The 14,466-nt window shown below is 34.0% G+C and overlaps 1 protein-coding gene across 1 annotated transcript; it reads right to left on the minus strand.

The window, feature by feature from the left end:
- Positions 1-9,224: 9,224 nt before the first annotated feature.
- LOC132743724 (zinc finger protein Noc-like) lies at positions 9,225-12,236 on the minus strand. The gene is made up of 2 exons (XM_060732277.1): positions 11,894-12,236; positions 9,225-11,095 (listed from the first exon to the last, which is right to left on the minus strand). Exons 1-2 carry the CDS (start codon positions 11,987-11,989, stop codon positions 9,644-9,646), a joined length of 1,548 nt encoding a protein of 515 aa, XP_060588260.1. The 5' UTR covers positions 11,990-12,236; the 3' UTR covers positions 9,225-9,643.
- Between the last annotated feature and the right edge of the window lie 2,230 nt (positions 12,237-14,466).

Below are 14,466 nucleotides of genomic sequence, written 5' to 3' on the forward strand. Positions count from 1 at the left end.
GACAACCGTAAATCACTCTATACAAGATATCAGGGTTTCTGAAAAGCCAACTTTGACATACCATCTACCGACTAATCAAATGAAACATAGTAAATTATACGGAATTTTCTCATATCGTTTTCGACAGAAGACGTATGGCGTTTTATCTCGAAGGCGAGGAATGGTTTATGGGCAAGAAGCGAACAAGAGAAAAAAATGACACATTACACTGTGAAATTGCTTTTAACTTTCTTTTGTCAACGTTGATAGTGTATTTTATAAGGTGGAGATCTCGTGTTTTTTTTCCTATACTTACATTTTAGTAGAAAAATCTAATTAAAGTATTTCTAATAAATGTCTTAGTTTGGATTTATAGTAAAAATGAAAATAATGTACTTGAATGTGTGTCATAAAAAACGCTTGTAAATATGAAATGATTTTCCTAAGCTGGCTAGAAACACGATCGGTGTTTTTCTGAAAGTGACTATTTATACATTTACAAATATATAACGTTTAGTATGGTACAATATTGTTTCATTATGGAAACGTTTTTATACTTTCATTCTCCTTATATGCATGGTAACCATGGATTGTTTCCGTATAACCATTTTGTCTTTTGAATGCATTTCATCTCTAAACTGGCCGTTGACTTCCCGTTGTGGATTCGAGAACCGAAAGCTTACAAAATGTCTATGGTTCTACTCGGGTGCCCGTTCGTGCCTGATTAAATGTACGGAAAGGCACAGAGGCCTTCCTCCACCAGTAAAGCTGAAAAGTCGCACTATGATCTCTACTGTTTTGGTGCGATGTAAAATCAAGTTAAAACTCTTTTTCATTGGCCACTGAAGTGAAATCAAGTAAAACAAAATATTTCCTATAATTTTAAAGATGTAATTATATAATACAAGTATGTTTTATACATGAACGCAAATCTTTGGATTCATCAGTGTATTATTCATTTTCTATTGCATTTGTAAGTTTGTATTTTTGAAGAATCAGACATAAACTGTGTAGACAAGAGAAGTCCATTTCGGAAACTAGTATAAGAGTATTTGACACACTTTTGCGCGTCAAATATGTTCACAATACACAGGACTATGTCAGAAACAGAATGTTACCCCTAAATGAGCATGTGATTGAAATAATTAACAATGCTATGAACATATGAAGAATTTGTTTACATGTTTCTATTTTCTATTCATTGTCACATATGTCAGCACTATACGTTACTCTGTGTTTATAACCGCACCATTCTTCATATTTACTCTACTTAACAAAAGTTCCAAATTGACCTTTGTTTTTTGTGAATAAAGAATTTGATTTTTACACTTTTGAATACGTTATAAATTTCCTTTATGTCCATACAAATATATTAAAGTCTGGAAAAGAGGGGGTACCTCAAGAGCAATGGAAACAGGTTTAAAACTAAAAATTGCATATTCGGGTTGATTGAGTCTGTTCATGACAAATAAGGAAAAATGTAAGATCTCTCATGCTCCCTAGCACCGGCTAAAGCAGTATTCAAACTAAAGCACAAAAAGTATTGGAATCAATGAACCAAACGAATCAAATAAATATATAACAACGCTGAATGGATGTACAGGGCAACTTTTTTCATAGCTGCCACACTGCACATCAACCACCAACACTTCTCTGATTATTCCGTAAAAACAAAAGGGTTTAGTTGGAACCTTTGTTCACTAAGCAACTATAATCAAAATTCGTTCAACATCAGTTTGAATCTCTTTAATATAAAGGTATTAAGCAATCGCAAGAAAAGCGACAACTCCAAAAACAGCAAACTCTTTGACAAAAAAAGAAGAAGAAGAAAGAAACAGAAATGCTCACAGAAACTCTAGCGTAATGTCAGAAATTTTCTTTTAAATATCTCCGACAATTAAATAGGAAAGATGTCAAAAGCCGGTCTTTAGAAGACGAATCCGCTGTCTGTTTTTCTCCAGACAATTTTTAGATATTTGATCATCTTGTAACTTAATGGAAACAACAAACAATGATTTATTCCACATTTGATTCTTCTTGACATCTCTTGTCCGCAATAACAAGGCAAGATTGGACAAAATATCGGAAAACGTCTCCCGGAGACCAAAACCAGTCACAAAATGTCTCGTCTCCGATCATTCGCAGATAATCCTGGGAATAAAATACCTCTTAATTGATTCCCGCCGTCAGCTGTAAAGCTTCATAACACAAATTGATGACTCTTACTAAAAGAATTGGACATTAATTCCGTGAGGAGTATTGATTGCCATGTCATTTTCAATGAAGGCGATCATGTTGCTATCACAGTGTTTCCGGTTTATGTTCGCCTGTCTCACACACTGACACTCAAAACTTTGCGTCAAATATTTCAGTCAGAGGGAAAATATAAAAAATGTGTTCGCATTGTTGCTAATATAGCATGTGATAAAAAAGTGCTGATGAAGGTTCGTAATGATGCTGTTATGAGAGACTTTATTGACTTATTGACCTTATTCAATCAATCTAATCACCCTTTGTTTTCAGAATCTGTATATGAAAAAGTATGCATATAGGAAGTACAGTCAATCTTGTTTTAAGATACCGCCCAAGGGCTAGTCCGAATTTGGTCTCTTTATACAACGGTCTCTTTATGCGATTAATGCAGACAACATAAAGCGTGTAAGCATTCCTTTCCTGGGTCTATGCATGCAAGAGCCCCTTACCATGCTAAATATCTTTCGGTGCCTTCTTGGTGCCCTACTGGTATGGCTAGATTGTGTCGGGGGCTGCGTTTGTCTTGTTGATTTCTGTTCTCATTTTTGCCCATCTTCGAATTTGGACAAAACTATACATCATGTAAGGGAAAATTTCAGAATTTGTAGACTGAAAAGCGAAAAGTTCAAAATGTGCCGGCTGATTTTGTGATTTTGATCTGCTCTGGTCAAATGGGTATATTCAGTTTCTGCCAGCAGGCTATTAAAGAATAAATAAGAAAACATTTTGAAACATGTTAGAATGTTTAATAGAACATTGAAAAGAATGTCATGTTTTTCCTATTAAAAGGTATAAACAATTTTAAGGTACAGAACCAACTGCCAAAACGAACTAGTTTTAAAAGTGCCAGTTACCCTTAGCTTTTGTGTATCGTTTTTGAAGGAGAAAAAACATGTTATGTATGCAAAATTAGATTATACAACAACGTTGTGCAATAAATATTGTACTGTCTTCAATAAAATAATGGTAACGATTAATTTTTTTTGGGAAAAAAACCCAAACAAACACAAACACATATGTTATCTATGCAAAATTAGATTACACAACAACGTTGTGCAATAATTATTGTAATGTCTTCAATAAAATAATGGTAACGATTAAATAACTAGGCAACATCTTTGGTTTCTAAAAAAACATACACACACACATAACCTAAGTACTTCACAGCTCGTTCTTATGTAGGTATTTTTGTTCTACAAATCTTCAAACGTTAGTATCAGCCAGAGACGACGTCATTACCAGGCTTGTAAGAGACTATGCAAGAGAACAAAGGCATGTAGAAAATGAGAACCGTTTGTGAGATGACACATAGAATGCATAGTATTTGACAGCTGTCTGTATATATTGTTGTTTTGTAACGTAATATTACCGATAATAAATGTCTGGAAATGTGCCTACTATTTCATCTTTGATCACAACAATTGCCCGTGCCGAGGTCGTTTTCTCGTTCTTCGTGAACGCCTGTTTTAAGTACTATTTTCTTAATTAAATTCTGATAATGATTTATTTCTGAAAACCGGTTAATTGGCATGCTCTACATGTGCCGGCATTTAGTTTTACAGTATGATATCTGTATATCTGTATACAATAATGTTACAAACTTGTAGAGGAAGAATCAAGCAATCCGCCAAGGTGATAAAATACAAAATGAAGCCATATGTTATATTATGTAAGCGAAGTTTTGTATTTTTTTACGATGCGTATGTAATTTACATGGAAAGATATGTGTAATAATTATAAAAGCTGGGAAAACGGTGCTTTTGATGTTGACCTGTCAGTTTATGAAGATGTAATTAAATCTCAAGTCGATCGCTTGAAGAACAAAAAAATGCTTGAAGAGGCAGTGTGTGTTTTTGTCGTAGATCTGCACGATATGGTATCGTTATACTACGAATCCATCAATTTTGAGAACTTCATTTAAACGGGCACATCAAAATCTCGTTGCATGCTGTTTTATTCGCAATATTGTAGAATGATTGATGCTTTATGATTTATATTTCTCAGCGTACCCCAACTGAGATCTATCATCGGCGCTTTGAAGTTTTTGGGGGAAGGGTATAAAATACGAGACATTATTCTAGCACTTACATTAAGCGCAGCATGTCAGGAATAAGAATAGCTCATTATGCTTCAATAATTTACCATTTTTACTTAGGAAAAATGTGATTTTAGTATGACATAATACTTGTAGGCAGTAAAAGAACGGTTCCACTTGATAATGCTGTTTTGTTTGCATTTGTTTTATTGGCTGAAATGGTTAATACAAGAACGGAAGGCTATAATCAGTTAGAAATCTGTTTGCCCCCATGGTGTTGTTAATTTTCACTGCCTGGAGCCATGATGATAAATTGGTTTTTATGTATTATCCAATATTTTAGCTAAATGCTTAAATATGCACTTGATATTTTGAAGAAAAACATAAACGTCTGAAAGACTGACTTGGAATGTTATTTTCGTATGAAAATCTTAAATAATGTTTTCATGCAGACAGAGTAAAGAAAAAAAGAGTTTACATTAAATTTCTTAGCATCTATTTTATGTACGTTTTGAAAAAAGAGGTTTTTTTTTTATTTTGATAAAAGGTGCAAAATATTGACGTGGAGTACAAATTATGATAACAATAGATATAGTTCTGAGAAATTCATTTCTACTTGAATTATCATGAGTTATAACACAAATGTTGCCACCAATAATTTACAACAAAAATTAATATGTATAACTTATCTGTATATTATGCGTGAATGACAAAGGCTGACAGAAATAATTAACAATGAGGTAAACATTTGTAATTGTCAGCGGTGTGCGACAAGGGGTTTCCGCCGCTCCGACTCTGTCTTTAAGAAACGCATTTAGCATCGGATGCTGCGTCGCCATATATTTTATAAAGTTTTTTTACTTCTTTAAAATATTCCAAATTTTATAAAATATTTCCATTTTTTGCTTGAATAATGCGCTGTCGTAGTTTATGTGTTTTTCATGCACCCTTGACACTATCAGTCGAGTTCACATCTTCACTCTTCCATTTCTTCCCATTATGTTACTATTTTTTTAAACAAAGGCGTTCGTTCGGATCACCATAAATCTGGCCAGTTGACAGACAGTAATTAAGTAAATGTTAATTTTACATTAGGAAGAGGCAGTTTTGTGCTGTACAAGTCGCCATGGAAACTATAACATGTCATTTCCAGGAAACGGAAACACTAAATCATGCCAAGTTTTAAAGTTTTCTGGTTTCAGCGTTAAAAACGGAAAATATGGCGCATAGAGGTTCCAATAAATTTAATTCGAAAGGAGAAAGTTATAAAACGGACAAAGAATAGCTCTAGAACACGCAAACCAATGCCAAATATAGCAATAAGGATAAAGATGTGTTTCTTAGATAAGAATCACAATTTTTTGTTTCGTTATAATATACCTTTATATTTATATTAATCAATTTAATTCTGAACCCTCGCATTACTGGCACTGGTTTATTTTTTTTTGTAAAACATCTGCTGGATATTGTCAACAGTTTAAGTACATGTGCATACAATTTTAAACACTATCATTATAAATAGAAAAGAAAGACAAAATACAATATCCAATTTGCAGCTTTCCCCCAAACCCCTGTTCCTAACACCCCCTGTCTAGAATTTCCTCCAGGAAGACTCAAGTCTCCTGGGAACGTTTTCCGTGACAACACTTGTAATTTTCTTTAACAGTTATTGACTGCTGGAAAGACCCTGTAACTGAATTTCCCGAGCGTTCATTACGGGAACACGGAGTAACATGTAATTCCCGTCATTTGTTCACGTCAAGCCATTTCCTTCCTGAAACGTTACAATGGATGGCATCCGATTGTGGAACAGCGTTATTGATTGATCGATGTGCATGCTAATAGTCACTCTTAAATCTTAGATTAACTAATATAAACAAGCACGAGTCATACGTGACAGTACCTTCAAATGGAGTCTATTTTTAGAATATTCCATTTCATCGAATAGAACCGAAAATTATAAAAACGAAAACGCATACAAAATTATACCGGAAACATAGTTACAAATGAACTTTACATTTTTACATTGATATGCCTGAGCGGAGAACAATCATCAGTCATACACTAACGTTATCTTTAATAGGATGGGGTTATTTATTTATAAAGGCGAATTTTGTTTTGCTAAGTCATGTATACAGTTATCTCTTTATCACCGACCAATTAACCTTCTAGACCAGCAAAGGTTAAGTAGGCATGGGCACCTTTCCTGATATTTCCTCCACCCACTTTGTGTGTGGCAATTTAACTCGAGTTTTGGCCTCTTTCAGTGCTTTACCATCCAACATGTAATTAAAATTCTTTGTAATCCGACAGTCTTATAATCATGTAACTTAAATCTTTAATGTGTTTTCTTCTTTGTCTCGATTTAATGAAGTGATAAGAAGGTGTATATCTTTTCTCCAGTTTTCGGCGCTTTGTGGTCATAATAGATCGATCGCCGTCAATAAACGCTCGTTTCTCTTAACACGATTTATGACCCGTTCCGCGGTTATGTTCTACACATCATAGGACTTAGGTTTTAAATTTTCAATATTTCTATTCAACGATGAAAAATAATTGTTCTTTTTGTAATATATGACGGCTTTGCTTTATCTTTCATCTATGGTCATAAAATATAAATTTAAATACATGATATGTTCTCCTGACGTCTAGTTACCATGGGAGCTTGATTGATCACGTGCGTTTAGTAAAACATGTTTTAGTATGACTGATAAAGTTAAAACATTAATGTGGAAGAACTACTTTGATTATTTTAAGCAAAAGAAATTTAACTTTAAATGGAATAATAAGACATGTTTACGTACATTAGCTCAATCATCAACAAACGGTGTGCAAACAGCAAAATGCATAAAATTTGTTGCTCGTAGAATTCACTCTTTTTCCTTTGAAAAGAATTGTACTATGTTTGCAATGTATATTTTTACATGCATCCAGTATGTAGAGGTATTAACCGGAAATTGGCAGAATTCATACAAAACATTAGCCGTCCAAGCCTTGCAGATGGCCCAGCATTTATTTATTTTTGGCCAGAATAAATCTAGAACATTGTAGCTTTTCTTGCAATGTAATATCCATTTATATTTTATCTAAACGACGTTTAATGTAATTGTTTCTTGTTTATTTACAGTAGGAAAAATTACGATTGTTATACATTTAGTTATAAATAAAAGAGAAATATAAAGTTCGTTTATCTCATTTTTTCTCATCTTAAATTTTCACATTAGGAACTCCATCATAACAAAACTAATTACATTGTTATGACGTGTCCATTTTTCATCCATCTACACTGGTTATATGTTTCTGACATCAAATTCACTTTATTTCTCCACTTTGACAACCAATCATCTTCCGTTGGCAAAACTGTCGTTTTCGCTTTTATCACATGGCGCCTGAAAGACTTGTGTATGTCGTCTGCTAGCCTTTGAGGGATTGTTTGAAATATTGGAGGAGAATAACCATTTATTCCAGTTAACATTCTTTTCTCATCATTTTGAATATTTATTTTTTTCTTGTTAAATTGATAAAAAAGTTCTTTTTAAGGAAAAGAGAAAACTGAATTTCTCCGATTTTTAAAGACAATCAGACCTAGCGTCAGATACAGTGATATTTGTAAACTATAACTTGTAGTACCTATTATTCATCAAGTGAAATAATTACTTAATAGACTAAAAAATAAGTTTAATTTCTGGTTAAAATTGTTTCGTCGACAATCATTTTAGAACAATAAGTCATTCGAATTTTGAAACGATGAATTCATACTCGTTTTTTTTTTTCTTCTTCTTTTCTCTGTTATTAAAGCTACAACTTTATCAAATTAATATTATTTTCTTCCGTTCATTTTTTTAATGTTTCTGGATGAGATAAAAGTAGCCGTATTCTATTTAACTTAATATGTTACGCAATTATTAATTTACTTGACATTTTATGTTATTATTTTTTGTGTAAAACTATTCCCCTTTATGTGCGACACTGTAAAACAGTAAAAATATTTTTTTTCTATAAAAGCAAAAATAGAAATTAAATGAAACAACGTTTTGATCGCAGTGACATGTAGTTGCAATAGAGCGCGAGAAAATAAATTCTCACTTTCTGTTTTTTATATGTCGTCAGCTAAATGGGTGATCTAAAGAAGGCAATCCCTATGCGAAATAAAACACATTCAGTTTTACACGATACCTATAAACTTGTCATCATAAACAGGAGATTTTGACAGGAACGCTATAACATGTCACAGTCCAGCGGTCCCGTCACGTTCTTTTAATGTCGTCTGCAAAATTTCAAAGTAATATTTTTCTGTTTAATGGAGGTCTCCTTTAAAGTTAATACCCCAAAAGGGGAATAATTATCTATATTAATACTTGTTCTCCATTTATTATCAATTTTAGTTATTTTATAACCAGTTTATGAATAAGCCATATGCAGCTCTGATGTAGGGCAGGGGGTTGATTTGATCCGTACATTTTTTATAAGTTTTCGCCTGAGCAAAAAAGCTTTTTATCCTAATTGGTAATGATAAAAATACCGTATTTTTATGTCCTTCTGCAAAGATATAATAACAACAATCGCTTTTAGATCATTCTTTGATGTATGGCTGTTCTTTCAGGGTGAAATATTATTAATTATATCAATATATTAATTTTTAGACAATTAAATTTATGAATTAATCATGTACCTTTTTTTAAAAAAAGTATCTTTTTCATGTGAAGCATAAATCTTAAAATAGATATATGATCAAACCGGATTCGGGAACTACTTTCTGTAATTGCCCGTGTGATATCAAAAAAAAAAACTTTTGAAGTAAGGAAAGGTGCATTTTCACAGTAATAAAAAATAAATTAAATTGTTTACAGTCATTATTAAAAGAAAAGAAAAACATTTTAAGTCCCAAATGTATTCCAATTATTTTCTCTTCTAGGGAGGCTTCAATAAATATCATTCAATAAATAACAACTTTTGATTTTATTGATAATTTATTTTATGCTTATTTAAATAAATTATTCAGTATCAACAAATATATATGTCTTTAAAATCCACAACGATTTTCTACTATATTGAGAGTTATTACAGAAAATGATACAAATTTAATTTAATATCATCGTCACACAGTTACATTGCAATAATATTATTATAAAAAGAACTCGGGAGTCCCCTGGACACACCTATCTTCTATTTCATTAACAAAATATTCACATATATAAACAATTATGCCAATTATCTAATTTTATTGAATTGTATGCAATTGAAATAAATTACAATAAATATACTGGAGACTGTTTTTAAATTCCAGGAATAGCACATTAGAAAAAGCACTTTTAAAACAAACAGAATTTATTTATGAGCGTTTATCACAAATTGAGCGTTTAAAAATCTCTACTGTTAAGGCACAGCTGCCGCCCCTATTCTTTGGGCATATAAACTATATGGTGAATAGTAAGGTCCAAGTGATGACAACGATTGCTGAGAAGGAATTCCAGTTGGCATATTAGACAACGCCGGTTTGTAGGGATGATAGCGATTAGAAAGTGCACTTCCGCTCAGCGGACTGATACTTGTTGGATACATTCTTCTCAATGTCTCTGGGCTTATATTTCCACTGGAGCCCAAATATCCTGAAAGTCCAGGAGGTAAGTCTGAGGGTGTGGGTATTGATAACCCAAGGGAGCCATAGGCACTTAGTGCAGATTCCCCACCGGAAGTGTGTGTCCTTAAATGTTGTAATAATTCCTCTGACGAATTAAAACGTTTACCACAATAGTCACTACCCATCATCCAGTTACATACATGCTGTTGACCTTGTTGTGTCAAAAGATTTTGAGCATACAAATTATGTAAATGGGTAAGTCCAACAGCAGCTGACGAAGGCACACTGAATGGTGAATGTAAATGATTCGACCCTGGAAGGCCGAACATACCTAATCCTTGTAATGCCTTTTCATGTGAACACTGAGCACAACCGGGAGAAGAACACTGAGATAAATGTGAATTTTGAGATGCTGCAGAAACACAGTTTGTACAGTAAGGATCCTTGCATGCTGATGGCGCTGTCGGATTTCTCATTCTAGCATACTGCATGTATTGAGATAAAGCCGCTGAGGACCCGGACTTTAAAGCTGCTTGGTGGGCAGCTAGAGCATGCGCAGAGGCAAGACTGTAGCTAGTATGTCCTTGAAGACCATACGGGTAGCCAGCAGCAACTAAAGTCTCTACTGACGGCTGCATTCCCCCTGGAAATGGAATATTTGGTAAACTAAACGGCCCATATGGTAATCCTTGGTATAACGAATGTTGGTGTTTAGCGTCTTGATATGGAGAACTGTCTCGTCTTATTGGCGAATCCGACCTTTGACTCTTTGCTGGCGGAGAATATTTTGAATCATGCAATTCCTTTGTATGTTCATTTGTTTTAGGTCGGGGGCTTGCCCTGTCAATATTTGGTTTTAATCCAGACGCCGATGAGGACGATGACCTAGGTCTTGTTATGACCTGTGGTGATTTTCTTTCATTGTCATTGTATTTTCCCTCGTCCTTTGTTTTATGAGAGTCCGTCTGACATTTTTCCGGTTTCGGACTCGAGGTTGAGATTGGGTAAAAATTTGAAATACCCTTCGTGTCATTTCGACTTGTACGTTGAGTGTTCGAAGAATTGCGACCATCTTTTTCTGCTAAGGGGGTTGTTGCTTTACTATCAGGTTCACTTCCAACGGGAGACACTTTTCCCACTGACTCTTTCCTTTCAAGCGGCGGTATGATCGACTTGGATGGAGGATCCTTTCCAATACTACTACAAGTTTGCGCAAGAAGTGCAAGGGGGCTATTTTTAGCGTCAAGCTGAAAAAAGATAAAGTACATCATTTCAGTTGACAGTACAATATAAACTCGTTAAAAAAACTTATATTATCTATATCTCCCGGAAACAGATGGTTTGAAACAAGTGCGTGTAGACATTTTCTAAGTACCTGCTGTTGCGTGATTTTACATTTCGAAAGTGTCAAAATGTTAAGAGCTAACTAAATGAAGCAACAAGTTATTGAAACAAATGAGTCTATATCTAATCAAGATTCATCTTCGAATAAAAAGAAACCCATCCAATGACTGGCAATGAAGGATATTCTCTGTCTAAATTGTCAATTACATTACAACAAGTCTCTCTTTTCTCATCATCCATTGAAATTCAGCATGTTTCATCGTCAGAGTTATAGAATCTCGTTTTTCAGTCAATATTGAGAATCTAATTTGTCCCTAATTTGTTTGGACTTGTACCGTAAGTACGTATTGATTTAGATTTTCTCTTTTCCGATATAGCTCTATAAACAACGATACAGAGCGGTGCGGCAGTCGTTAAAGGGGTGACTTTGTTATCAGACTGGGAAACTTCTAAATAATTTGACAATAAACTTGAATCTTGTCTAGAGACTACATTTGTGATTTAATATAACCATGTGAGATATCTTTTATAGAATAAACACCCATTTTAAGTCAGTTCCAGACACGGCTCAGAAATGAAAAAGGCAAAAAGGTAAGGGTTAAGCGACCTATTTCGATGTTAATACTAGTATGCTGATTACCATTAGTTAAATGCATCTTAAAACTTAAAACTGGGTTAATAAATGTCTAAATGTTACTCACTGTTGTTGGAAGGGGCTGTAAGTAATCCGGCGGCAAGTACTGTGAAGCCGACGACGACAACATTTTCATTGATTCGTATCGATCCATAACTGGCATTTTGTCACAAACACATATATATCCAAATCTTTTGTATAATCAAGTCCAAAACTTTAACTAAATTTCATATCTCAAAACAAACGCTGTGTTGAGAAGTGTATTACACAAAATGGCGTTATATTATAATAGCTGACAGCTTTGATAGAAGTTATGTATCACCGAGACAGAAACAGCTGTCAATCAAACTACGATCCTTTTCTTTTGAGATTTTCTTCGCTATGCCGCCCATATAGTCACTATTTCAAACACACTCAACATTGTACATAGCGCATTTACGCAGGAAGGATGTACTTCCGACAAGCGAGCAATATGTTTGTGACAACCCTTTCTATTGGATAATAGAGCAAAACTTCAGCTAATGGGAGGCGGAGACATAAGGCGGTCTTATTTACCCAATCAAATGATTCGATAGTGAATATGACCGCTCTTAGTCAGCCGTGTTATAATAAAGCATCATTAATCTTTTCAAAAGCTCTTCTGTCAATCAGAACTAATTTATACGATGGTTTTGCGATGATGTAGTTGCAATAAATATAAAAATGAAAAGATAAATGTCGGTTGAAGTGACAATAGGCGACTTAAACATAGCAGGGACAAAACACATCCAGGAAAAAATCTTATTATATGACGGTATTGTTGCATGTTTACTTTTAAGGAGAAGAACAACATTGAGAAATAGGACAAAAAATATACCTTTAGTCCTGTTGGGTCCAGCACACTTTGATATGACTAAATCACACGGCGATATAGTTGACAAGAAGTCTGAATTTCTTTAAAACTCTTAACTCGCCCTTAGCATGAAAGATTTATAGAGTTAAAAACGACAAGAAAAGTGACTTTTAAATGAGAAACATTTGTACCAGATCTTGCCAGTTCTAATCTTAATGATTCCAGTCTTTGCTTGGCGCCCCCTTGTGACCGTGAACAACTTAATGCACCAGTTCTTCTAGTCTTTGAGATGACCAGTAAACTTTTAACGGTCAATTAAAGACAATAGCCGTTTAATGGTTTGATAAAGCTTAAATTTAAATAACTTGATAACCCCAACGACGATGCTGCCCAGATACGTGTGTAAAGTCGGCATTTTTTTTTCAAAGAAAAGCAATTATCAGATACCTTTTTCACTTGAAACGCGTTGCAAAACTTTCAAAAACCAAGGGCGGCATACTTGCTTTACGGATATGTATCAATCACTCTGGTTAGTGTAAAGGTGTTTATGTAGAGATTAAGATTGACGTGTCGAAAGGCTTCCTGTCTTAAGTTTGACAGATTGAACAATTAAGCGGTAACTTCAAAAGAAACCGGCAATATTCTTATCAGTAATGGTAAATACCTCGTGTAATTCTATCTTAGAAGAGCGGAATGAACAATCACGAGCCTCGGGAAAATGTTGTAAAGGGCGGCGAAGAGCGGGGTCAGGTTACACATGTAAATTCACAGAAAAAATAAGAACATATTTATGTATTATGCAAAAATGACAAGGCGCAAATAGTAGTACATTAGCGATTTTAATAGAATGTAATGACTGTTGGGCTGAGATTATTTTTCTATTAATTTAATTTGAGACACTTTGTTCTGCATGATTTCTAGTCAAGCAAATATTGAAAAAAATAATGTTCTTTTTAAGTATTTATTATAATATTAAATATCACTGATAAAAAGCACTTTTGTTAACATGAAGACAATATAAGACAAAAATTACACTTACGCTACATTTCATAATTTTTTAATAAAAAAATTATTACAAGTAAATTACACACATTTTTTGCTGTTGGCGGTATATTAAAAGAAAGGAGTAATTTTAACCAAAAAGAAAGAGTTTTTTTCTAAAACCATTTGCCAACAATTGAACATAATTAAACATTTAGTTAATTTCCATTATATATATAATGCACAAGAACGATGTCAAGACTAAATTACCTTGACATTACTTGCAGTATTTGCCATCGCTTTAATACATGTAATATATCACAGTTTAGAAAAAAAAAGTTGTATTCAAAAGTTACCAATGTGAAAGAGGCAACGAAATTGCCTGAATCCATACAGATTTTATGAATAATTTTACGATTTGTGCACATTTTAGTGATCGATTTAACACGGCTGTCAGTTTTGTGTCTCGGATGGTTAACAGGCCGGAATAAGATGCTGTGGAATTTAATAAGGCGACCAGTGCTTGCTATTGTCAAATTAATAGAATACATTTGAGCAGTCTCAAAGACTATAATTCAATGATTGACGTGCATGCTGGGCCGGTAGAAACCGATTATTGGAGTGTATGTAAGTGTCAAGAGAGAAAATAGCGATCAGTGACTGAAGCTGTAAGCGTATGTCACATGGCCGACACTGATCAAAGCAAGGCGGCAGGGGGTTGACGGGCATTTGCGCAACTCATTATACTCCATTTAACTTGCCTGTCAGTCACTTACTGTTCCAATGAATGCAAGGAAACACCAGCAAAAAACAGAGAAATAACGAGT

Source organism: Ruditapes philippinarum, unplaced genomic scaffold (genome assembly GCF_026571515.1).
Source record: "Ruditapes philippinarum isolate M1 unplaced genomic scaffold, ASM2657151v2 ctg373_1_1_1_1, whole genome shotgun sequence".
In the NCBI taxonomy this organism is placed as follows: Eukaryota; Metazoa; Mollusca; class Bivalvia; order Venerida; family Veneridae; genus Ruditapes; species Ruditapes philippinarum.

What these genes read in the sequence shown, in the direction of transcription:
- LOC132743724 (XM_060732277.1), bottom strand. Translation starts at nt 11,989, where the DNA reads ATGCCAGTTATGGATCGATACGAATCAATGAAAATGTTGTCGTCGTCG. An exon ending in TACAGCCCCTTCCAACAACA is followed by an intron (nt 11,096 to 11,893) that starts GTGAGTAACATT and finishes ATCTTTTTTCAG; the next exon opens with CTTGACGCTAAAAATAGCCC.